At 34.2% G+C, this 20,508-nt stretch overlaps 1 protein-coding gene across 1 annotated transcript in view; it reads right to left on the bottom strand.

Moving 5' to 3' along the window:
* Window positions 1-307: 307 nt before the first annotated feature.
* TMX3 (thioredoxin related transmembrane protein 3) overlaps window positions 308-20,508 on the bottom strand; it is a 28,947-nt gene continuing 8,746 nt past the window's right edge. The window contains exons 5-16 of the mRNA XM_051609710.1: window positions 20,326-20,371; window positions 18,777-18,857; window positions 17,276-17,375; window positions 16,943-17,020; window positions 14,739-14,805; window positions 12,105-12,203; window positions 10,182-10,239; window positions 9,303-9,356; window positions 8,033-8,089; window positions 4,849-4,978; window positions 4,353-4,421; window positions 308-3,298 (exon numbers count right to left, since the gene is read on the bottom strand). Coding sequence (XP_051465670.1) covers window positions 3,032-3,298; window positions 4,353-4,421; window positions 4,849-4,978; window positions 8,033-8,089; window positions 9,303-9,356; window positions 10,182-10,239; window positions 12,105-12,203; window positions 14,739-14,805; window positions 16,943-17,020; window positions 17,276-17,375; window positions 18,777-18,857; window positions 20,326-20,371 — 1,106 coding nt within the window. The 3' untranslated portion in view covers window positions 308-3,031. The remainder of the gene's footprint in view (window positions 3,299-4,352; window positions 4,422-4,848; window positions 4,979-8,032; window positions 8,090-9,302; window positions 9,357-10,181; window positions 10,240-12,104; window positions 12,204-14,738; window positions 14,806-16,942; window positions 17,021-17,275; window positions 17,376-18,776; window positions 18,858-20,325; window positions 20,372-20,508) is intronic.

Here is a 20,508-nt window from a genome sequence, read left to right as displayed (position 1 = left end):
GCTAATGGAATGAACTGGTATTTTAAAATTCCTTTTTCAGAAATGCATTAATTTTATACTTTTAGGATGCTCAATAAATAGGAGACAAATATTAACTCCTACACCTTGAGAGTATTTTCAAAATATTGAAGAGAATTTACTAGACAAGATGAACTCTATTTTCTTTTTAAAACCTACCAGCTGCATTTCTGCATTGTTACTCAGGGCCTAAAGTTTGCTTACAATGAGTGCCCCAGGAAACATGGCTTCCTACACCATGTGCAAAATCTATGCTTAATACAGTGTAAATTAAGCAAAGGAAACAAGCTCTTTTAAAGGTTTTTATTATAGAAAACCAAAAGGCTTACACTGGAGTTAAAAAAAGAAGCATTATTTTGGGAATTTGAAGTTATTACAATGAAATTGCTTTAGGAAACCTTTAGAGATTGAAGATTAAAAAAAAAAAAAGCCAGATCCCCCCTCTCAGACAGTATTCTAGATTACTTGACCACACCAAAACTCTTAATTTCACATCACTTCTGACACCAGTACATGATTTGCATACTTTTCTTCTCTCTTTGTCTTGCTGAATATAGCTAGGAGAAGGATTTGGTAAAAGTGGCAGTACAATTCAAGTTTAATTTTGAACAGTTCAATACATATCTGGATTGATATTACAATTCAGAAGTTACTGGCACACATGCTTTCCTCCTAACTTGAGCAGTTAAATGGTTCAGTTTCTACAGTTCCCAGTGAGATCTGTTTCTTATACAGTATTTATGGTATTCAGGTCCAGATCTCAGAAGATTTCTCAGCAATTTATTTGGCTACTACTGATTATAAGCACAAGTAAAAATAACCACAAAAATGAAAGCTCAGTTGAAACAGTTCTTGGCAGTGCAGCAGAATTCAGAATTATTTTTCCTTCTGTTACATGAAAGGAACAGCAGTGTTCCAGTGACCACTTCAAGTTTTTTCACTAATCCAAATGCTGCAGGTTTCCAGCCTGAGACAAAATTCATTGTCATTGATCTGTATTTGAAATCTCTTAAGAGACAAATCAAGACAATGTATTACTGCCTTAATAGTCCTACATTTTGACTATCAGTATGGAGTTGTGCTAAAGTCCAAAGAAATTTACAGGCTTGTCATGAAGTGATTTAAAAAAGAAACAAAAAAACCAACCAGCCCAAAAAACTCAAGAGCTCTACACTGTGTTAAAATTTTTCTAAACACATTTTTAAGTATCTCACTCTCCAAAAAAATGCTGAAACTACACCTCAAACATTCTGTCAAAAAAAAATAGTCAAAAAGAAAGAAAACTCAAGTCACTATGTACAACCCACTATAAAGACAAAAAATGAAAAAAGGCAACTTATAGAAGGAGAAAATAAAAAAGGAAAAACAGATACCTGATACTCATTATTCTATGACTCATTTTTTTCCTCTCCCCTGGAAAGGAAAAAGGTTGGACTCAAAATCAGACAGAATTTTCTGGGGAAAAAAAATCCTCATCTCCTTAGATACAGTTTATACTGTTCAATAAAAGAAGTCAGGCATCTACTTACTGTACTCTACACTGGTACATGAAGCCAGCTGTCACCAAGCTACTTAAACAGAAGAAACAAGTTTATTTCCTCCAAGGAAAAAAGGATGCAATACATTTTTCCTGGTTATGACTTAGGTTATTATCATATTTATTCAAACACAGACCTTGTCTATTGAAGCTTACCCATGTTTTTACTTAAAATTGCCTTAATTTACTGCTCTAGTAATTTCTTACGTGATCAAGCTGCCTTATAAGGAGGACACTGTTATCTGTATTATACAGTAACAACAAAACAAACTAAAACAATAACAACAACAACAACAAAACCAACAAAACAGCCCAGCATGAATACTAAGATGAAGCGCAATGTAGGTTTTGTTTCTGTGGTAGTCTCCACAACATCAATGCCAAAGGCTGCTTTACAGGTTATCCTTGGAGATTTTAACCCTGGACACAAATTAGTCCTTTGCACAGTCGCAGGGTTGTAGTGAAAGTGACTTTTATGATTAAACAGGTAACAAAAATGCATTATATTGTCCAGTATCTAATAATATTACTATTATGCTCCATTAACTGCCTCTTCCAGAGTAGGTAACAGTCTTAAAAGTATTAACAACAGCAAAGTTATAAAACAATCAGAATTAAACACTGTAAAACAAATTTACACCATTTGAAAAGCTTGTCATTATAGTTACGCAAAACAGAGGGTGTTTATATTTTATCTTCCTTTATCAAGTTGCACTGTGGATTCAGAAAACTTAAAGACCATTTGAACTGTAAGTTTGTGTAAGCACTCATATAAAACAATTTTGCAGGCAACCACTTTCTACAAGGTTATATTATAGTTTTCCAATATTTTTAGCTGCTAAAGTGCTAATAAAGATTTAATTTAGCATATAAGTTCACATTCTATATTAAGTAAACATTCTTGACTGCTGATAACTATATTATTACATGGTAAAACAGTCCTCTAGATCCTAAAAAATTTACATTTAACTTGAGAAAATAGAAAAAAATTTGTTGTTTTTTTTCCAAAATAATTTCCAAGAAGTAGAACACACGACTTCTTGGAAAACTCAGTTGTCTTTAGCTATCAAGCTCTGAAAGACTTTAGAGATCTCTTAATCTCTCTTAGTTTTCAGTCTTAACTTTGTATGAATGAGTGTTTAGCTGGGCTTTATTAGCTGTGGTTCACCACATACAGTAATGTCAAGTAACATTATCTCACAGTTTTGGAAATGAACAATTCAAAAATTCAAAAAACACAGTGTAGAATTGTACCTGTAAATTCCTTCAGTTGAAATGGCTCTTTGTTAATTTATTAAAGACAATCAAGATAACATATTTTCTTTTTTCCTGTCAATTTCTGAAAAAATCTGAATACATGCAAGTCAAAACTACCATAATGTAGACAAAAAGGTCCTCTTTCATGAAGATCATAAATGACCACCTTCAATAAATAAGTCTATTTGAAAATTCTAGATAATTCTTTTGCTAAACAAATTAGTCCTTTTTCTTTTCCATTATGTCTTTCTGTTTAAGCTCTCCATCTGAAAGTTCTGAATATTTTCCATTCTTTTCCTCCTCTTGTTCCTCCTCACTGCCTTCATCCGTGAGCTCCCGATCACCGGTTTCCTTTTTAGCTGCCTCATGTTCATCTATCCCTCCATCTGTATCAGCTGTGCAGATGCCATAACACATAATGCTGATGACCCCCAGGGGCAACCCAAAGAGAAAGCATCCCAGAAGTGGTGAACTCTTGAACACAGACTGTTGAAACACAATTTTAAGCAAAGAACACTTGAAGTGAATATACAAAATTACCAGATTTCTTCTGTTATTACTCTGTGTATTTATTCAGAAATGTCCAAAGTTCAGTTTTTCTGGGGTTGTGTTTTTTTAGGGTTTTTTTTTTGGTTGGGTGAGTTTTTCGTTGTTTTTGGTTTTTTTCCATAAATGAAGAGGAGTCTGCATTTTAACAATTTATTAAAAAGTCCTTCAAATGTTACAATGTTGCATTGAGATAGTTAATGTTAACCATCCTATTTATTCTTTGAAGCCTGAAAAGCAATTGTTCTAACAGTGTTAAAATAACACTTTGAAGCATCTTCAGGTCAATTGGTGTCTCATTCTCAAAAATCCGAGTAATAAGGGATCTTCAGAAACATTCTATTATTAGACATCTTCCTACTAAAGTGTAGTTTAATGACACACGACAAAGGACTTATTTTCAAAAACTGATGGCTAAATGTTGCGCTGTCACAGATGTTTGGAAGCCACCCGTACAGAAACATTTGAGTTTTAATTCACAGCACAGGCTTTTTTGCTTGTGTAGAAGTGAAAAATTGGAAGTTGGATTTGTGTACATTTTCCCAATAAAATTCTGTTAAGTGTAATTAACCTATATGATGTTAAAAATATCTGTTTTAAAATTACACCAAGTGTAGTATTTAATCCCCTTATGCCCTAATTAGACTGAAATGATAACATTTCTCAGAACGTGAAATTTCAGTGAAAGGATGTTAAAAGGCTCACAAAAAAAGATCTGTATTCTCCCTGTTCTATCCATTAAAATACACGTCAGACTAATATAGAAAAGGAATGAAAAATAAAGAAACTAACATATATTGAGTATTTAGCACACTGAAAATTATTATTTAAAACTTTAATAAAGAAGTTAATTTGGCTTGAACTTTATTTATAGTATAATACATAAACAATACATACAACATAAACAAACATATAAATAGTTCTAAACTCTCTGAAAATATTTGCGTCTTGATTGACAAGGGTACAACCAAATTTAACAAAAAATAAAACTTACCATTACAGTAGATTTGGCATCATAGATTATTCTCTTGATTCGTTGCAGAAGTCCATCACCACCCTGTGCCTGAAATTTCAAATGGAACCATGTCAAAACTGCTGACATTTTTCAGTTAGGATTCCAAAAGTTCATTCTTCAGACCTTGTAACTTTAAGCCCCTTTAGAAGGAAATGAAAAGTAATTATTCTTGCACTTCACAATGCTCAGACACTCCAGCTTCTCAAGCATGGATAAACATTTTGATAGTCTCATGAAAAATTCTTTCACAACTCTTAAACAATCACTGTAAACTTTACTGGTGGACTGACATTCCTCTTACCATAGAGGAACACTAACAGAAACTACTAACTGTCCTGATGTAACAATTACCATACTGCAGAGATCTTCTGTACTTTCCTGCAGCTGATGGTTTTATGGATCACGACAAAAGCAGTTAGAAAAACTAAGGAAATAAAAACCAACCAACATACTCCAAGTCACAATAAAGACTTACTTCAGCTGTACCATCCAAGATATTGTTAATGAACTGAACCATGTCTTCTGTGTTCTCAATGTGCCTATCTGGTAGAAAATACTGCTGATTGGAGGTATTCAATACAACAATTGTAGGGACAGTCAAGTCACTAGAAACATAAAAGACAGACATTGAAAGAACTACTGTGTAACATATTGCAGTTCAAGTAACTTCTACCTCAATTAAAAGGATATCTATTCATCTTCAATTTGTGTGTTCCTTGTGGCAGTTCCTTGAAGGCAAGGGGGGGAGAATCACCTGAACAGTACAAGCATGTTTCTTATTAATATTTTTTCTATTACATCTGTGTCTGATGCTATTGAAGCTTATTGCATTTTTTGAATACCCACAGTGACTGCAAATCAAGTACCTTATGACTTATGAATTAGTAAGAGATCACAGATAGCAGCCTTGTATTTAAAATGTACTATTAGCACAACACATTAATAGTGCACAAAGGCAAAAGTATAATCACAAAATTCAATCCCATACAGCCACAGTCCAACTAATCAGCCCTACATGAATGTGAATACTATGTTACTTTCATTCACAGCAGAAGCAATGCAAACCTTATTTTTCTACATTTTCACTGTTATCTAATATTCCCCCCTCAAGAACATTTGTAATCCATGTAATATTGATGATTATTTCAGCCTTAACTGCGGCTATCAATCCATAATCAATTATTTAATGAAAATACTGCTTAGTCTCTACTCAAGATTCCCATTTGGTTTTGAAGTAATAGAAATTATTCTAAGTTTTCCCATATACTTTAGGTGGTTTGTGTTTTAACCTAAATTCAATTCCAAACCTAGAAGTTAACAACTTTAACACTTATACATTAAAATTTTCTAAATTCCTAGAAAGCTGAATACTTTAAGATTTTAAGGTACAGACCATGATCCCAATACTCAAGTTGAAATCATGGCTGTACCTCAGAAAACATATAGAAAACTACAGAGATTAAAAAAAATTAATTTCATCATTTCAAAAGAACTTCAAAACCAACAGTGTTCATCTCCAACGTAAGAGTCTCTAAACACAATTTTCCCTTGACCTTTTTATTCTCTATTTATTAGGAACAAACAAGAATCATAAGCAGGAGGCAAACCAAGTTAGTGTTGTGTTAATGTCTGGTAACAAGTTATTGAATTCTGCCAAAATACCTAATCCTAGCCAAAACAGAGCAAGTTTTATTACTTGGATGCTGGAAAGATCCAACTTTCCTTGTCACCCCCTTGCCCCCCACTCCTCCCAAATAACTGCTTCTATTGCATTTAACAGTCTGAGAACTGAAGTTCTTGGAGTTGGTTGTAGAACAGCTGAAAGATAAATTCCACATACAAATTTTATATGCCATACAGAGCTGTATAAAACCACAATTAATACATTTCTTCCAAGAGCTGAGAAGTTAATACTCTACATACACCTGTAGCTGACATTCTAATGATGCTATATATATCTTTGCTTACACAACGATGTATCTCTGCTTTCTTCCTTCGTGCATAGTTATAATTATACCATTTTAAATCCAACAAAAGCACATTCATCTACCAATGAAGAGACAGATTTATTATAATATCTACTAATGGAATTACAGCAAAGTTCTTAACTGTACATGTATCATGGACGACTACTACTATCTCCACAAATTGTAAGAATTTGCTCCCACGCACATCTGGTTTAGCAAAAAAAATGTTCTGCAACAGATTTGTCACTATTAAGGAAATTTTTCTATTTCCACTTGCTGCCATCTGGTGGAAAACTGGAGCACCTGGAATATGGTTTTACTCTATTCGAGTAGCCACAGGCAGAGCGGCTATTATTATCACTGAAGATACTTTGATGCTTTTCATTTACAATAGAAATGTATTCACTCTGTTTAGAAAATAATTGGAAGCTTGTAAGTACTTCAACAGAAACTTCCCATATACTACAAATTATAAGATCAGGCATTTTGTTAATTAAAAGTTATTTTTTATTAATTTAAAACAATTAATCTGAACTGATCCTGCCACTATGACCACTATGGTTTTACGTGACACTTTTGTCTTGTTCCCCTTCATTTCCTTCCTCCTAAGGACCTCATCTCCCTCCTCTGCTTCTTTGCACATCAGTTCTGGTACTCAGCAGAATACATGGGAAGATACTTAAGGGTTTTGCTGGATGAACAAAATAACTCCCCTTCTCACCTAGTCAAAAAGCAGACAATTTCTGCCAGATAAATGGGCTAAAGGAGCACAGCAGACAGTCAGACACAAAAGCCTGCACAGAAGAAGTTAATAATGAAGCAGAAAAAGGTCTCACTTTTGGCAGCTATAAAGCACTATATCAATCACACCACTTAACTTCAATGGAGACACAGATGCTTGTAAATGAATTGTATTCAGGTGTTAATCTACAGACATTCCACAGAAATACAGGCCATGTGCCTCCTGAGTCCCCACAAAGCTCCCAGAACCTTTAGAGGCACAAATACATCCTTTGAATCCCTAGAAAGAGCTCTGAAAAAGTTACAGAGCTGACACACTGATCCTTGCTTCTTACTTCCCTCACTCAGAAGGCCAGAAGAGAACAAGTAGTCAACTGTAAATGTCAAGTAACTTAGCTCTCCAATTTTGTATTTTTAGATGAGGATCATAATAAGGGCAGATGTCAAGTATCTTGTTAAGCTACTTTCATATTTCAAAAATGTACCGTGTACATATTATGTACAGATAGCATCTTCTATGTATTTTATGCTTCTTCTCTGCAAAGACATTTTATGGACCAGTTTTAAAAATATATCAAGAATAGAATGTGCCTCTCCAGAAAAAAGAACCATAGATAATACATAACCGTTTCCTGTTACAAATTGCCATAACCTTTAATTTGACTGGTCCTCTGAAAATTTTATGAAGGAAATTACCCAATAATTTTAATTTAACAAAGTAGAACTAATAGATAAGCACTGTCAATCAGCATCATCAGTAAGCCAAACTTATAACATTAAATGATGCAGTTTAATTTAACAAACAACTGATCCTATATTACATGCTGAATTCTGAATTTTGTTTTTCTTAACCCATGAAAAGCAGGAATTGTTCAGATTATTGTTTTCAAATAAAAATACTTAGCCACAAATACAAGAAAATAAATAATATTCAAATAAGAATTTACTTACTCCATTAGTAAACTATTGATGTAATCATTTCCATCCATATGGCCAAACTGGAAATCCCTGTAAGAGCATTAGTGAAAAGCAGAATGGTGAAAAAGAAAACAGAATAATGGGTTTCAGCAGTTCTTCCTTAAAATTTTCCCATAACTGAAGATAAGAGCACACACTCAGAAATATAATTAAAACACTGATCATCAGAAGGACTTGAGAGAGAAACTCATGCTCTTTGTTTTCAGCTCACCATGTTCTCTGCAGGATCCAACACCATCTGTTGCTGGTAAGAGTCCTGAACCCTTTTCCCAAGTCACCTCTCTCACAAAAGACCCTTGGACACTTACATCAGCAGCCACCAAAACTGGGTTTTGTATATATTCATATATTTTTAATTATTATTCCATGTGCTACTAACCCTTCCCTGTTCTATTAAGTCTGTTTTAGTTTTAACTTCCAACCTTGAAGTCTCTTTTCCGTATTCCTCTTTCATCTTCCCCTGGGAGGGAGAAGAGGAGAGTAGTTCTGTTCTCTGTGTTTTGGTTCATCCTGACCACTAAACCGAGATGAAAGCTTAATGCAGAAGTTCCCTGGACGTGCTGGTTGATGGGAAGCTCAACATGAGCCAGCAATGTGCACTTGCGTTGGCCCAGAAGCCAGCTGTACCCACAGCTGTATCAAAAGTGTGTCCAGCAGGTCAAGGGAGGCGATTCTCCCCTTTTACTCTGCTCTCGTCAGACCCCACCTGGAGTACTGCCTCCAGTTCTGGAATTCCCAACAAAGAAGGAGATGGAGCTGCTGCAGCAAGTCCAGAAGAGGGCCATGAAAATGATCAAAGGGCTGGAGCACCTCTCCTATAAAGACAAGCAGAGAGAGCTGGGGCTGTTCAGCCTGGAGAACAGAAGGCTCTGGGGAGATCTTAGAGCAGCCTTCCAGTACCTGAAGGGGACTACAGGAAAGCTGGGGAGGGACTATTTATAGGGGCATGTAGAGACAAAATAAGGGGTAATGGCTTTGAACTGGAAGGGGGTAAATTTAAGTTAGACATGAGTAAGTTATTCACTGTGAAGGTGATGAGACATTGGAACAGGTGGCCCAGGAAATTTCTGGATACCCCATCCCTGGAAGTGCTCAAGGCCAGGTTGGATACAGCTTTGAGCAACCTGGTCTAGTAGGAGTCTACGCCCGGTGGTTGGAACTAGGTGATCTCTGAGGTGCTTTCCAACCTAAATCGTTCTATGATTAAGTTCATTTAAGATACCATAGTACCATGTGTACCTACCTGTGAAAGTGATCCCGATAATCTCTAGCAACTTCCTGAATAATAGACTTTAGTCTGGAGAAGAAAAAAAAAAAGTGACATTGATAATCCAGGATATACTACTCTTGTCAAAATACAAACAATAAACATAGAGGATTTCCCCAGTAAGTAGCAAATAGTACCTCATCAGCAATAAGGATGCCCTACTCCATTAACAGAAACACCTTGTTCATCTTGCTTGATTTCTAGGGCTTGAAATACTATCTACCACATGGTCTGAACATGAGAACAGCACAGAGACAGTGAGGCTGCTTCACTCCATCTATTGCCTTCTGAGGATGCAGTGATCCTAAATAAAATCCAACAAGGTCTGGGAAAACAGCATACAAAGTAGTTGAACAATATTTTGTTAGTCTAATTATGTATACAACCAGAGAGGGACAGGGGAAGCTCTTGTTCTTTCCAGCCTCTTCAGCAAACTCCAATCCAACTGAAAATGCCCCTTGCTAAGTTGCACAGACAACTAATATATATGTAAGCATCACTAAATTAATTTTTAATGCACTTAATAAAAGTCATTAATTTAAACTTACTAAATTAATCTCAATGTCATCTGAACTCAAGTACTCTTATCTATGTTTAAAAGGTGACAAAATATTATATGATCACTGCTGTTGTAATCTCATTAACAAATGGCAGAAGAGTGATACAGGAACTCCCACCACCTCTTTGAATTCACATGTGCTTCAGAGCCATAAATTAAGTAAATTCAGTAAGCTGAAGTCATAATTAGAGAATAATCACAAGTTAAAATAATTAATTTAATCTAGCATTTCTGAATAAAAACTTCATGATACCAGCACATTTCTCCCATAGCATCACCAATACTCAGTTCTGTACCTGGTATGTTCCACTGAAGAGTTTTTTTCATCAATGACTGCAATAGCCACAAGTTTTCCTAAAACAAGTAATAAAATACTTGAAAACATTTAAAAATAAACAAGTATTCTCAGATGGAAAATACTCTAGCCTAGAAGATCAGATACTCTCCAGGGACAGGAATTAGTTTTAAGTATAAAGCAATCTCAGTGCCAAATAATCACTTCTATCTGACCAAACTGGTTTTCTTAAAGCTACAGAAAATAAATTAGGATGTGGCTTAATGCCACACCACTAGTGTTCTATGAAAAGCCTATCCACAGAAAGGAGCTAAAAGGGGAAAAAACACAGATAAAAACTAATTCCCTACTCAAGCTGCATATTTACATATAAGCAAAATGAGGCTTTGTAAAATGTTATTATGTAACGTGAAACACAAGCTGGTTCTAAGTGATTGAATCACTATTGTATGGATTCAGTACTGACTATTTTTAATGCTACTGAAATTTTTTAGTGTTATCCTTATGGAAAATGTAGTGGCAGAACTCAGAATTCATTACATCAGAAAAACAACTTAGTTTACAAAACTTTGTCAGAAGAGCTTCATGACCAAACACCAGAATATACCCATTATATATATACATATATATAAAAATATATCTTTTCAGGATTTACTTTTTGAAGTTTTTCTGATTTAAAACAAAAAACCCAAACAAAACCAAACCAAAACAAAAAAACAAACACAGTTTCCTACAGTGAACCAGATCAAAATTTGTTTAGGAAATTGGCCAAAGGTTCTCCATATCAAGCACTTCCCATTAGGAAAGCAGACCTGTTAACAGCACAGTCATCAGCTGAATTAACTAAAGCTTCCAGAGTGCAGAAGAACAGTTTGCTAAATCTCTCTACATGCCATGATGCACTCAAAATCTTCCTCACCAAGCCAATCTATTGCTCAGTGCCTGCCTATCATCATGCCACAGGAAGCATTAGATCAGAAAAGATAATGTGGATAAATTCCAGGTACTATGTATTTATATATAAAGCTCTTGAAAATAAATGATGGCTTCTCCATTGCATTATTGAAGTAATTTTTTTGTGTTGTAATTTGAGGAATTGTTAGACAAAAATGTAACAGGAAGAAATATGATATATTTAAACAGCACTTCTATAAACACATCTTTAAAAATGTAGGTGAAACAATATTAGTTTCAGATATGTAAGAACCTAGATGTTTCATAATCTTTAGAACCTGAAATAATTAGATGTTGCATAAAATTTTTTGAATATAAATGTGTTCCTTTTCAAAATGAATGTAATTATACGGTATCCTAACAAGGAAAAATCAACAATTACAGCATTTCTTCTGCTACCACAGAATATGTATACCTTAAGTGCAGTACAAGTCATTAGCCTATTCCAGAAGTCATTTGGCTGTCAAGTTTTTATTTGGCTTGCAAGAAATTTTACTAGAGAAAAGCTAAAGTATTCCAGGACAGATCCATTTTGGTACATGTTCTCTTCTGCTCCTTACCTTATCTACAGTAAATATACCTGCATCCATAGCTCTACAACATATTTAAATCCATCCATACCTGATACTTCTAAAACCAGTCATGAAATTCCCTGTAGGTATTCCAAAAGTTAATATGTAATTTATGCAAAACCCAAGCTGCTCTAAAATTAAAAGTTCCACTGATTTTTTGCGAATACTACAGGATTAAACACACTAACTTTTATGCTGTGAGTAAAGGATTAGTGTAGGCTTCCACATGAAGCCTCTAGTTAATACAGCTGGTCTCACCAACACCACAAAAGACTGGCACTATCAGTTCTAATTCTGAGATTAACTCTTTTTTGTGGTTTAAAAAATACATTCTTAGGGCTCTAATTTGTCTTAGTTTTAAGTACATGAAAAGCCAGAGTTCAGTGGTAACATCTCACCTGTATCTCCAAGTTCATACAGCGTAAAGCCATCTACATTAAGATAACCTTGAAATCTTTCTCTGTTTATCCAGGATGACAAATCACCATCTTCATACTCTAAAAAAATAATTACAAAAAAGAAGGCTGAAAGCTAGACACCTATCATGCGATATGTTTTTTTTTGTAAGGTGGGTAATCAGATTTATTTATTTCAGTACCCTAGAGGCAAATGGTATTTTTTCTTCCTTTTTCTTTTTATTTTTGTTATACAAGATCTCACACATTCATGGACATTCCTTTTCAGCTTTAAAACTTTTAAAGCTATTTTCAATTGTTGAACAAAGTGTATTATAGCAAAGCATAAAAGCTGATATGATAATCATTTTTTCCCCAAATCAAGGATACACAATACTATTGTAGAAGATAACTTGTGACCCAGTGCATAAAGGAACAGTTTCAATCTGTTTTTAAAGGGGGTGGGCATCAAGTTCCAAACAAAATTAAGATGGAAAATTACAGGAAGGAATATTTGTGAGAATCCTCAAATGAAATAGAAAGAAATAAAGAAAAATAGATGCATTAACAGCATTGTGAATGTAAATTAATATATATTTATATGAGATTCAGAATCAGTTACATGGAAGGCTACAGTTTCAGTTGCTAGATGTTTTAACCCATAAAGTATCAAATTCTAACACATACCAGCAACACTACCGTAATTAGATCTTAATCACAAGGAAATAGGAAAGTTAATCTATACATACACATGATGCATTCACATGAATACAAATGCACATTAAAGAAATAAATCCGTGTTAAATCCAATTGTAGAGAGTGAATTACCAACTTCAGGTTAACAATTAATTGTCTTAAGATTGCAATTCCAAGCACAAAGCTTCCCATAGATCTGCATCCCATTGTTCTACTATGGGAAAGAAAAAATCTAAAACAAAACACCAGACAAAGCCAGAGTACTGAAATGGATTTTGCTAAAACTTTTTATTATAAGTGAGCTCTTCAAATTTCTGACCAATCGTAACAGTTGCACATATAACCTTATCCAGTCTTTTATACTGCATCTTCATAAATCGTTTGATTTACAAGAATTTTCCTAGTGCATTATAAAAGAGTAAAATTTTTACAAAGTAAATTATAAGCCTGGATTACTATGAGTTCTATTTTTGTTTTGAAAGGTGTGGAAAAAGCAAGCAGGTGACAGCAAAAAGCAAACCAGAAGTATTTCTCTTTGACAAGGTTTCCTTCTCCAGGCCCATTAAATTATTTTTTTTCAAATCAAATGCAAATCAAGGAGTCTGTAGCATGAATTTTTGTCTGGAGACTAAAGAGGAAGGCAAGTACAGGCATTCTATGAAATCCCAAAGAATCTCCTTGATGGCCCATCTGGAGTACTGTTATACTACTGACCCTCAGAAACTGAAACAGCAGAATAATCTTCTAAGTGATGTATTTTCAACTTAAAAGTAACAATTAGAAGAATCAAAATCAAGAGCAGATGTTTCTGTAAATAACTGATGTATCTATAAGCCAACTCATGGTATGAATATGTACGTACATCTGTGTGTGTGAATCTAACAGACTGTAAAGCATATAAGACAATATAGTCTGAGTATACTCTAGCACTTACATATGCATATCCACACACATGGATATCCATATGCATGGATATCTACTTTTTATATAAATTGCATGTGTCCTGCTGTCAATGGTGTTATGAAACAGTGCTAGTCTCAGGTGGCCATTCCACGTGTTCAACAAGCCAGTCTTAAGTAGCTTACCCAGCCTAAAATTGTCTATCAACTGCTCCAGACACAACAGTGCACACCTCTATAACCTTTTTTTGTGAGGGAGTTTCAGGAAAGGAAAAAACAGACTGAATGGTCAACATTTTATGTACGCGTAGTAAGTTCCATTGGTTATATAGGGAGAGGTATGCAGTCTGGACCTTGTCCACTCTCAATATGCAAGTAAGACAAATGTGAAAGTCACACAGGCTCAAAGCTATCTCTTTAAGACCCTCCAAATTTTAATATTGGGAATAAAGGCAGAATCAGTTTCCTCTTCCTTCACAGTTTTTGAAGGAATGCTTGTTTTAGTAAGAAAGTATACAGCCAGTACTGCCAAGGCACATAAAAGCTCAAACTGGACCATTTTAAGCAATCTCTGAGCAGAGCACACATCTGAAAAACATCAAGTTAACTTCTAAAGAGAGACATCTGTCAGAGCACACAGAAAAAAATATTATTAACTCTTTGGAACTTTAAATTCATCTTAGGCGTGACTCCTCTACAGCAAGAGTTTCTTCTATTTTCCATATAATGAATTTGGAGAGTGAGTGAAGGGATAACTTTTAGAAATGCATTAATACCAGCAAAGCAGTAATATTAGAAGCTACATCTTACCGATGAAACAAAGCAAATGTCATCACACCTACTTTAAAAACCAATTCCTTCTCAAATGCATGTCGCTTCAGAAGAACTAAGAATTTTTTTTCACTTCTCCTTTGTGAAGGAGCTGTTACTTATCATGAAATTGGGTATTTCCCAGTGTCACTTTCACGAAAACCCAACTGTTCCAGTTTCTCCATTTATACTTCAAATATCTTGCCTTAAGGTAATGTCCACTTTTACTTACCATCATAAACAAAGTAAGTTCCATCTTTGAAGACCATAACAGCAGGCAATTCAGGCAATGTCACATACTGAAAGAAAAGTGGTTTTCAATTAATCCATGGAAGACTAAAACTATTTTTAAACAAAGGAAAAAAAAGTTATCTGTGGAAATGTAGTCCACAGGGAAAATCTCAAAGTACATTTAAATGTTTTCTGTCTACATTTACTGAAATAAATTCATCAGCCTCTGCATGTTAGGAAGTAACAAAACGTATTAATATTTTTGAGAGGTAGGTCTCCAAAAGTAAAAATGAAGCAGGACTTTTACTAGTATCTGAAGCAGCATGAAGAATATTTTATCAGTTGGATAAAAACTTCAGACAGATCGTAACTCAAAGGTGTTATTAATCATGACGTTTCCCTATTAAATGGACAGTCAATGATATCATAAAATAGTAACAATGAAAACACGTTCCACTAAATCTGGGCAATTTCCTGTGGATCAGGCTGATGGGAATATAAAGAGACAGCCTCAGCAGATGGCCCCAAATAGACCTAGTTTAGGCAAACAGAAAAATGAATGCATGCCTTACCATCCTAAACATGGTATTTAAGATGGTCAGCAACATACTCAAAAATACACAAGTTGAAGAAAACTTTCCTTTGGAAATTATAAGATTCTTATTCAGTCCATATTTTCAGTAAACTGCCACAGAATAAATAATGCATCTACTCCTTACTGCTTGCTACCATTATAAGTTAAAATTCTAATAGCACTTAAGTAGTTAAGAAAGGATTGTATCATGAGCTTAGTTTTGATTATGTTGGCTGAAATGTCTAATTTAGTGATAGGTTTAGGAAATATAAGAATAATATCATGAGTACTTTTCAAAACATGACTTCTGTAATCATTCTGCATTACCTTTCTTGGAAAGAAATATAAAAGCAGTAGGTTTATAACGTAACAGCTCTTATGAATGAGCAAGAAGTAATTCTGCATGATGCTTTACTCTCTTATTTGGTCAAAACATAGTTTAGCTTCTATTAAAAGTAAATCAGTCTATGTATAACTTGTGACTTGCAAAAGATGCCTGAAGCTTGTAACAAGATTAACTAAGGTGGCAAAACAAAGCCTAACAGTCATGCAAAGCCTCATATCAACTAGCAACCAGTGATTTCATAATATTTTTTGCTCATCTCCATAGAATATTGCATACTTCACTACTCCAGTTTAAATGACATCTGTGGGAAATTACATTCAGTGGGAAAAATAGCTCACTGTTTGCATCACTGTGATCACAGAACCTCAAAGAGTTCCAGCCTTCTACACTGCACGAGTGAACTTTTCTCGCTTAGCTGGGGCTGAAGTGGCAACAGCAATAATCGAATTGAGATAGCTTTTGATATAAGGGTTTTGATTTCTAGAAACGTAACAACACACTATTTATAGTGAGGTCAATTCAATTTATGATGTTGGAAAATGCAGATGGCTAAAAAATAAATAAATTATGCCAGTTCTCATCCTGCTAATACCAAACTAATTTCAAAGTCATGCATTATCAGGCTTGGAGTAGACTTAGGTGCCACTTGCAATAAATGAAAAAGTCTCTTGATTTTGCTTCAACACATAAGCAACAATATTTAGACTAGTAACAGTAGCAGCAATTTTTTCCACTCTTGTGACTAGCTGTAAACAATTTCCTTGTTACAGAATCCTCCAAAGAGCCACATGAGAATTCTGCAACCAGCAGAACAGATTGGTTGATCCCTGGGCAAACTATTGCTTTGATCAGCTGTACAGCACAAGGCAAAAGTAATTTTCCATTCACTTCTTTGATCATTAGAGTGGTGCTTCATGCCACAGACCTCCAAACTAGCTATAAAAGTGGTTGGTGAAAGAGTTGTCAGGAGCAAAAAGAGCACTGGCTAAAAATCAAACCTTCTTGAACATGTATGGTCCACATGGAGTTCTGCATATCTTTTATTTAATTTTATTAATATGCCTGAATAAGTAATTTAGCCAATGCAAAGCAATAACTGACTGAAACTTGGTTTGTATTCTTTTCCCATATAGACTCAAATATTAAATGTTTCAGTGCAATTAGTTTTAAATTTATCAAACCCAAATACACTGTAAGAATCCATCTTTGTGCTATCAAAACAGCAAAACTGCATATATAAGAATTGTAACATTTCTTTGGAAATGTAGGAACTGAAAGAGCTTACCTCAGGCAGCACATCTTCTGAGGCAGAAAAAAAGTATGTATAAACTATTAGTTCTGAAGCAACTTCAATGTATTTTTCCTGCAAAAATACAAACAACATTTTTTAAATTTCTGAACTGTTAGTATGCTTCATATCAAAGTTTTGTGACATATCTTAACCACAAGGAGTAATTAGAAAATATGGTTATGACATAAGATTGTAAAAACACTTCAATAAATGTAAATAAAAAAGAGGAAATCTTGTTACAAACATGGACTTCAGTCTTTTAGAAATATTTTAAATTACATCTGTGAAATGAGAAAAGAAGTAGCTTTTTAAAATCGAACGTCCTACCTTTAAAGGAGATTCACCACCAACATACACAAAAAGTACACGATGTCTCTTCTGCACATGCTCGAACATATGCTGGCTAGGAAGTGGCCTGATAAGAGATCTGGAAGAAGGGGTTAAAAAAGTGAAAGAAAAATCTCAGTTTCTGCAAACTGCAAAACCCAAAAAATAAAAATTCCCAGGAAAATGCCATACAGATTTTTTTTGTTGTTGCTTGTTTGTTGTTTGTTTTTGTTTGTTTTTTTTTAAAAAAACAACTTGTAAGTACCTTAATGCAAATTAATTTAGTTTTTCAATTTATTATTTCAGATTCAACAAAAAGCAAAAAAATTTAAAACCCCCAAAATAAACTTACACGTTCCTCAAATAGCACACTTAAATTTGAAAGTAATGTCTTAGTAAAAAAATGCTGCTATGATGTAAAGATGCATGCCATTTACTGGCCATAGAATCACAGACTGGGTTGGAAGGGACCTTAAAGATCATCTAGCTCCAACCCCCCTGCATGGGCAGGGACACATCCCACTAGACCAGGTTGCTCAAAGGTCCATCCAACTCAAGACTTGAACACTTCCAGGGATGGGGTATCTGCAACTTTCCTGGGTAACTTGTACCAGTGTCTCATCACCCTTACAGCAAAAAAATGTCTCCCTTCTGCCCAATGTGAATCTAAAACCATTGCCTCTTGACCTGTCAGTACAGGCCCTGATAAAAAGTCTATCTCAGCCTTCTTATAAAGCCTCTTTATACCGTGAAAGTCCACAATAAGGCCTCAATCATTTGAGCGATACATTCTCAACATAAGCATAGCAGTTAGAAAATGCAGTCTTATAAACAAATAATCTTACAAAATTCTGGTAAACTATTAGAGCTCACTGACATTCCTAAACTACAGAATTCTGAACAATTAATATTATATACCTATACGAATGCTTCTTAATTATACTTAAGAATGAAGGGGAAAAAAAATTGAATTCTTTTTTCTCCCCAAGAATACTGTCTATAACATTTTGATGCCACAGGTCACTGTAGGCAAGAAAAAAAAAGCCAACAGAAATTATTACGAACAATTCTGTAAGAGCTATTCCCTTATGCTGCTAATTGCTGCCATTTTCAGGTGTATAAGCATATATTAAACTGATATTTTAAAGATAACTTGGGAGTTTTAAACAGATTCTGCCTTAGAAATAATGTCTATCTAGCAGCAAACATTCAGGTCAGTATTCTTGTTTTCAGCTTCTGCAAATTTAATTTGTTAAAAATTTCTACTACTTTGAAAAGACCTTTGCTCTTTCACAGTGAAGAAGAGATTGTGACTAGCCAGTCCTTACTTACCTGCTTCATGCCACTCACCACCAGTCTCACATTCAACCACATGTCTAATACATACTTTTTTTAAACTTTATGTCCATGCCTTGTTCCTTTTTAAATAGATTTAATTTTTGGCCCACCTCAAAATACTACAGAAGCCATCAGAACCAGTCTCAAAGAAGATTAGACTTACCCTGCCACTCTATTAGCAAATTCAATTATATCATCTTTTGTTCTAGGTCCTCTATAGTTGTATGCCAAGTCTCCTTTTAAGCTAGATAAATAAGAAAGAAAAGAAATAACATAATTGAAAACAACTATATCTGCACATGCAGAATTACTCAATCTTCGCATGTTTATTGCAGTCACCTTTTAGCAAGCAATAAGCAAGATAATTTTTCAAACAGTCAATGAAAGTAAGTGGTCAGCAAAATATAAAACTTAATGCAATACAACACAATTACGGAGTAAAAAAAAATTAATACGATATGTAATTTACTCATTTTTAACAGTAAGATTCTTCTACATTTTTTTGTGGTTTTTTTTTTAGTGTGTACCCATCACCTACCTTGTAAACACACAGGTCATTTGGAACATTTGCTTCTGACCACAGAAAAAACCCCACACAGACCCAAACCAAACTCCAAACTTTCTGCATTTACACCACTTAGGGATTAGTCCTTGTTAAAGACAAACATATAAACTTCTTAATTTTTTGTTTTATAATTCAAAAGTATCAAATGCCATGCAAAACCTTCTGAATTTTACAAAATTAAGCTTCTGTAAGTGTTGGTCAGTTTACTGTGCTCTGCTGACAAGGGATGCAATACGCTTGCATTATAAGACTATTCAAATGTCTTTCTTTGAATCTATTCAGATTTTAAAAATTCACAGAAAAAAAACAATCATAAACCACATTTTATATGCCTCTGTAGGTCAATAAAACTTTTAATCCTTATAAGTTATTAAACTAAACATCTCTGCCACCTTTTTGAGAAAACTAACTTGACCAGATCTATTACCTATTATGAATACTATTTGCTGAAACAATGACCTTCTAACAAACCCAGTATGTTCATAGTAAAAAGTACTCAGACTTACTAAGTTTTTATTTAACGTGACTTTGCACTGCACTGTAAGTGTTATAAGCAAGTACAAATAACATCATTATGGACTGGTATTTTACTATAAAAGTTGCCCTCTGATTATTATTTTTTTTTTAATTACGTGAAGAAAAAAATCTACATATACTTCTCTTGCCAAACAACTGCTCTCATGCTTCACCCTATACAGTAACCATTGTTGTCCTTTACTTAAGATTTTCAGGTACACTGAAGAGAATAGAGACTCAGTTATGCACACACTGACTGAATCACTCATAAGGTGAAAAATCAATTGCTGCATGAAAATCCTTTAAATAATAATAATACATATATATTTGAAATATATCTTTATATACATACACTTATTACTAAGTTGTATAGAAAAAACAGCAGTTAAATTAATTTTAAAATTTGCCAACCTGCCTTTAAGAGTTCTGTTTCTAAATAAAAAGCTTAATATTACTGACTTTCAAAGCAAAACAGTCCAGTAGAAATCAAAGATAATGTCAAAATTATATGGTGTAATATTTCTGGTTGTTTTTGTTTGGTGCTTTTTGTGGCTGTTTTGTTTGTTTGGGATTTTTAAGCAGAGAGGAACTTTTAGAGCTGTTAGAAATTCAATGGGAAGCATCAACTTACAGCTTAATTGTTGGATAGCCTCGCACTCCAAATTCAGATGCAATACCTGGAAGAAATATGTTAATGCCAAAATGAATCAAGGCTTTCTTGCTCTCCTACTTCAATCTTTGAACATAGTTTACTATTCAAGCCACACTTATACAAAAGAAACACCTAACACTTAGTTCAGTAGGAATTATTTTA

The sequence above is a fragment of the Apus apus genome, chromosome 2 (genome assembly GCF_020740795.1).
Source record: "Apus apus isolate bApuApu2 chromosome 2, bApuApu2.pri.cur, whole genome shotgun sequence".
In the NCBI taxonomy this organism is placed as follows: domain Eukaryota; kingdom Metazoa; phylum Chordata; class Aves; order Apodiformes; family Apodidae; genus Apus; species Apus apus.
The sequence above is the reverse complement of the archived record's forward strand: the minus strand, read 5'-3'. Positions and strand labels throughout refer to the sequence as shown.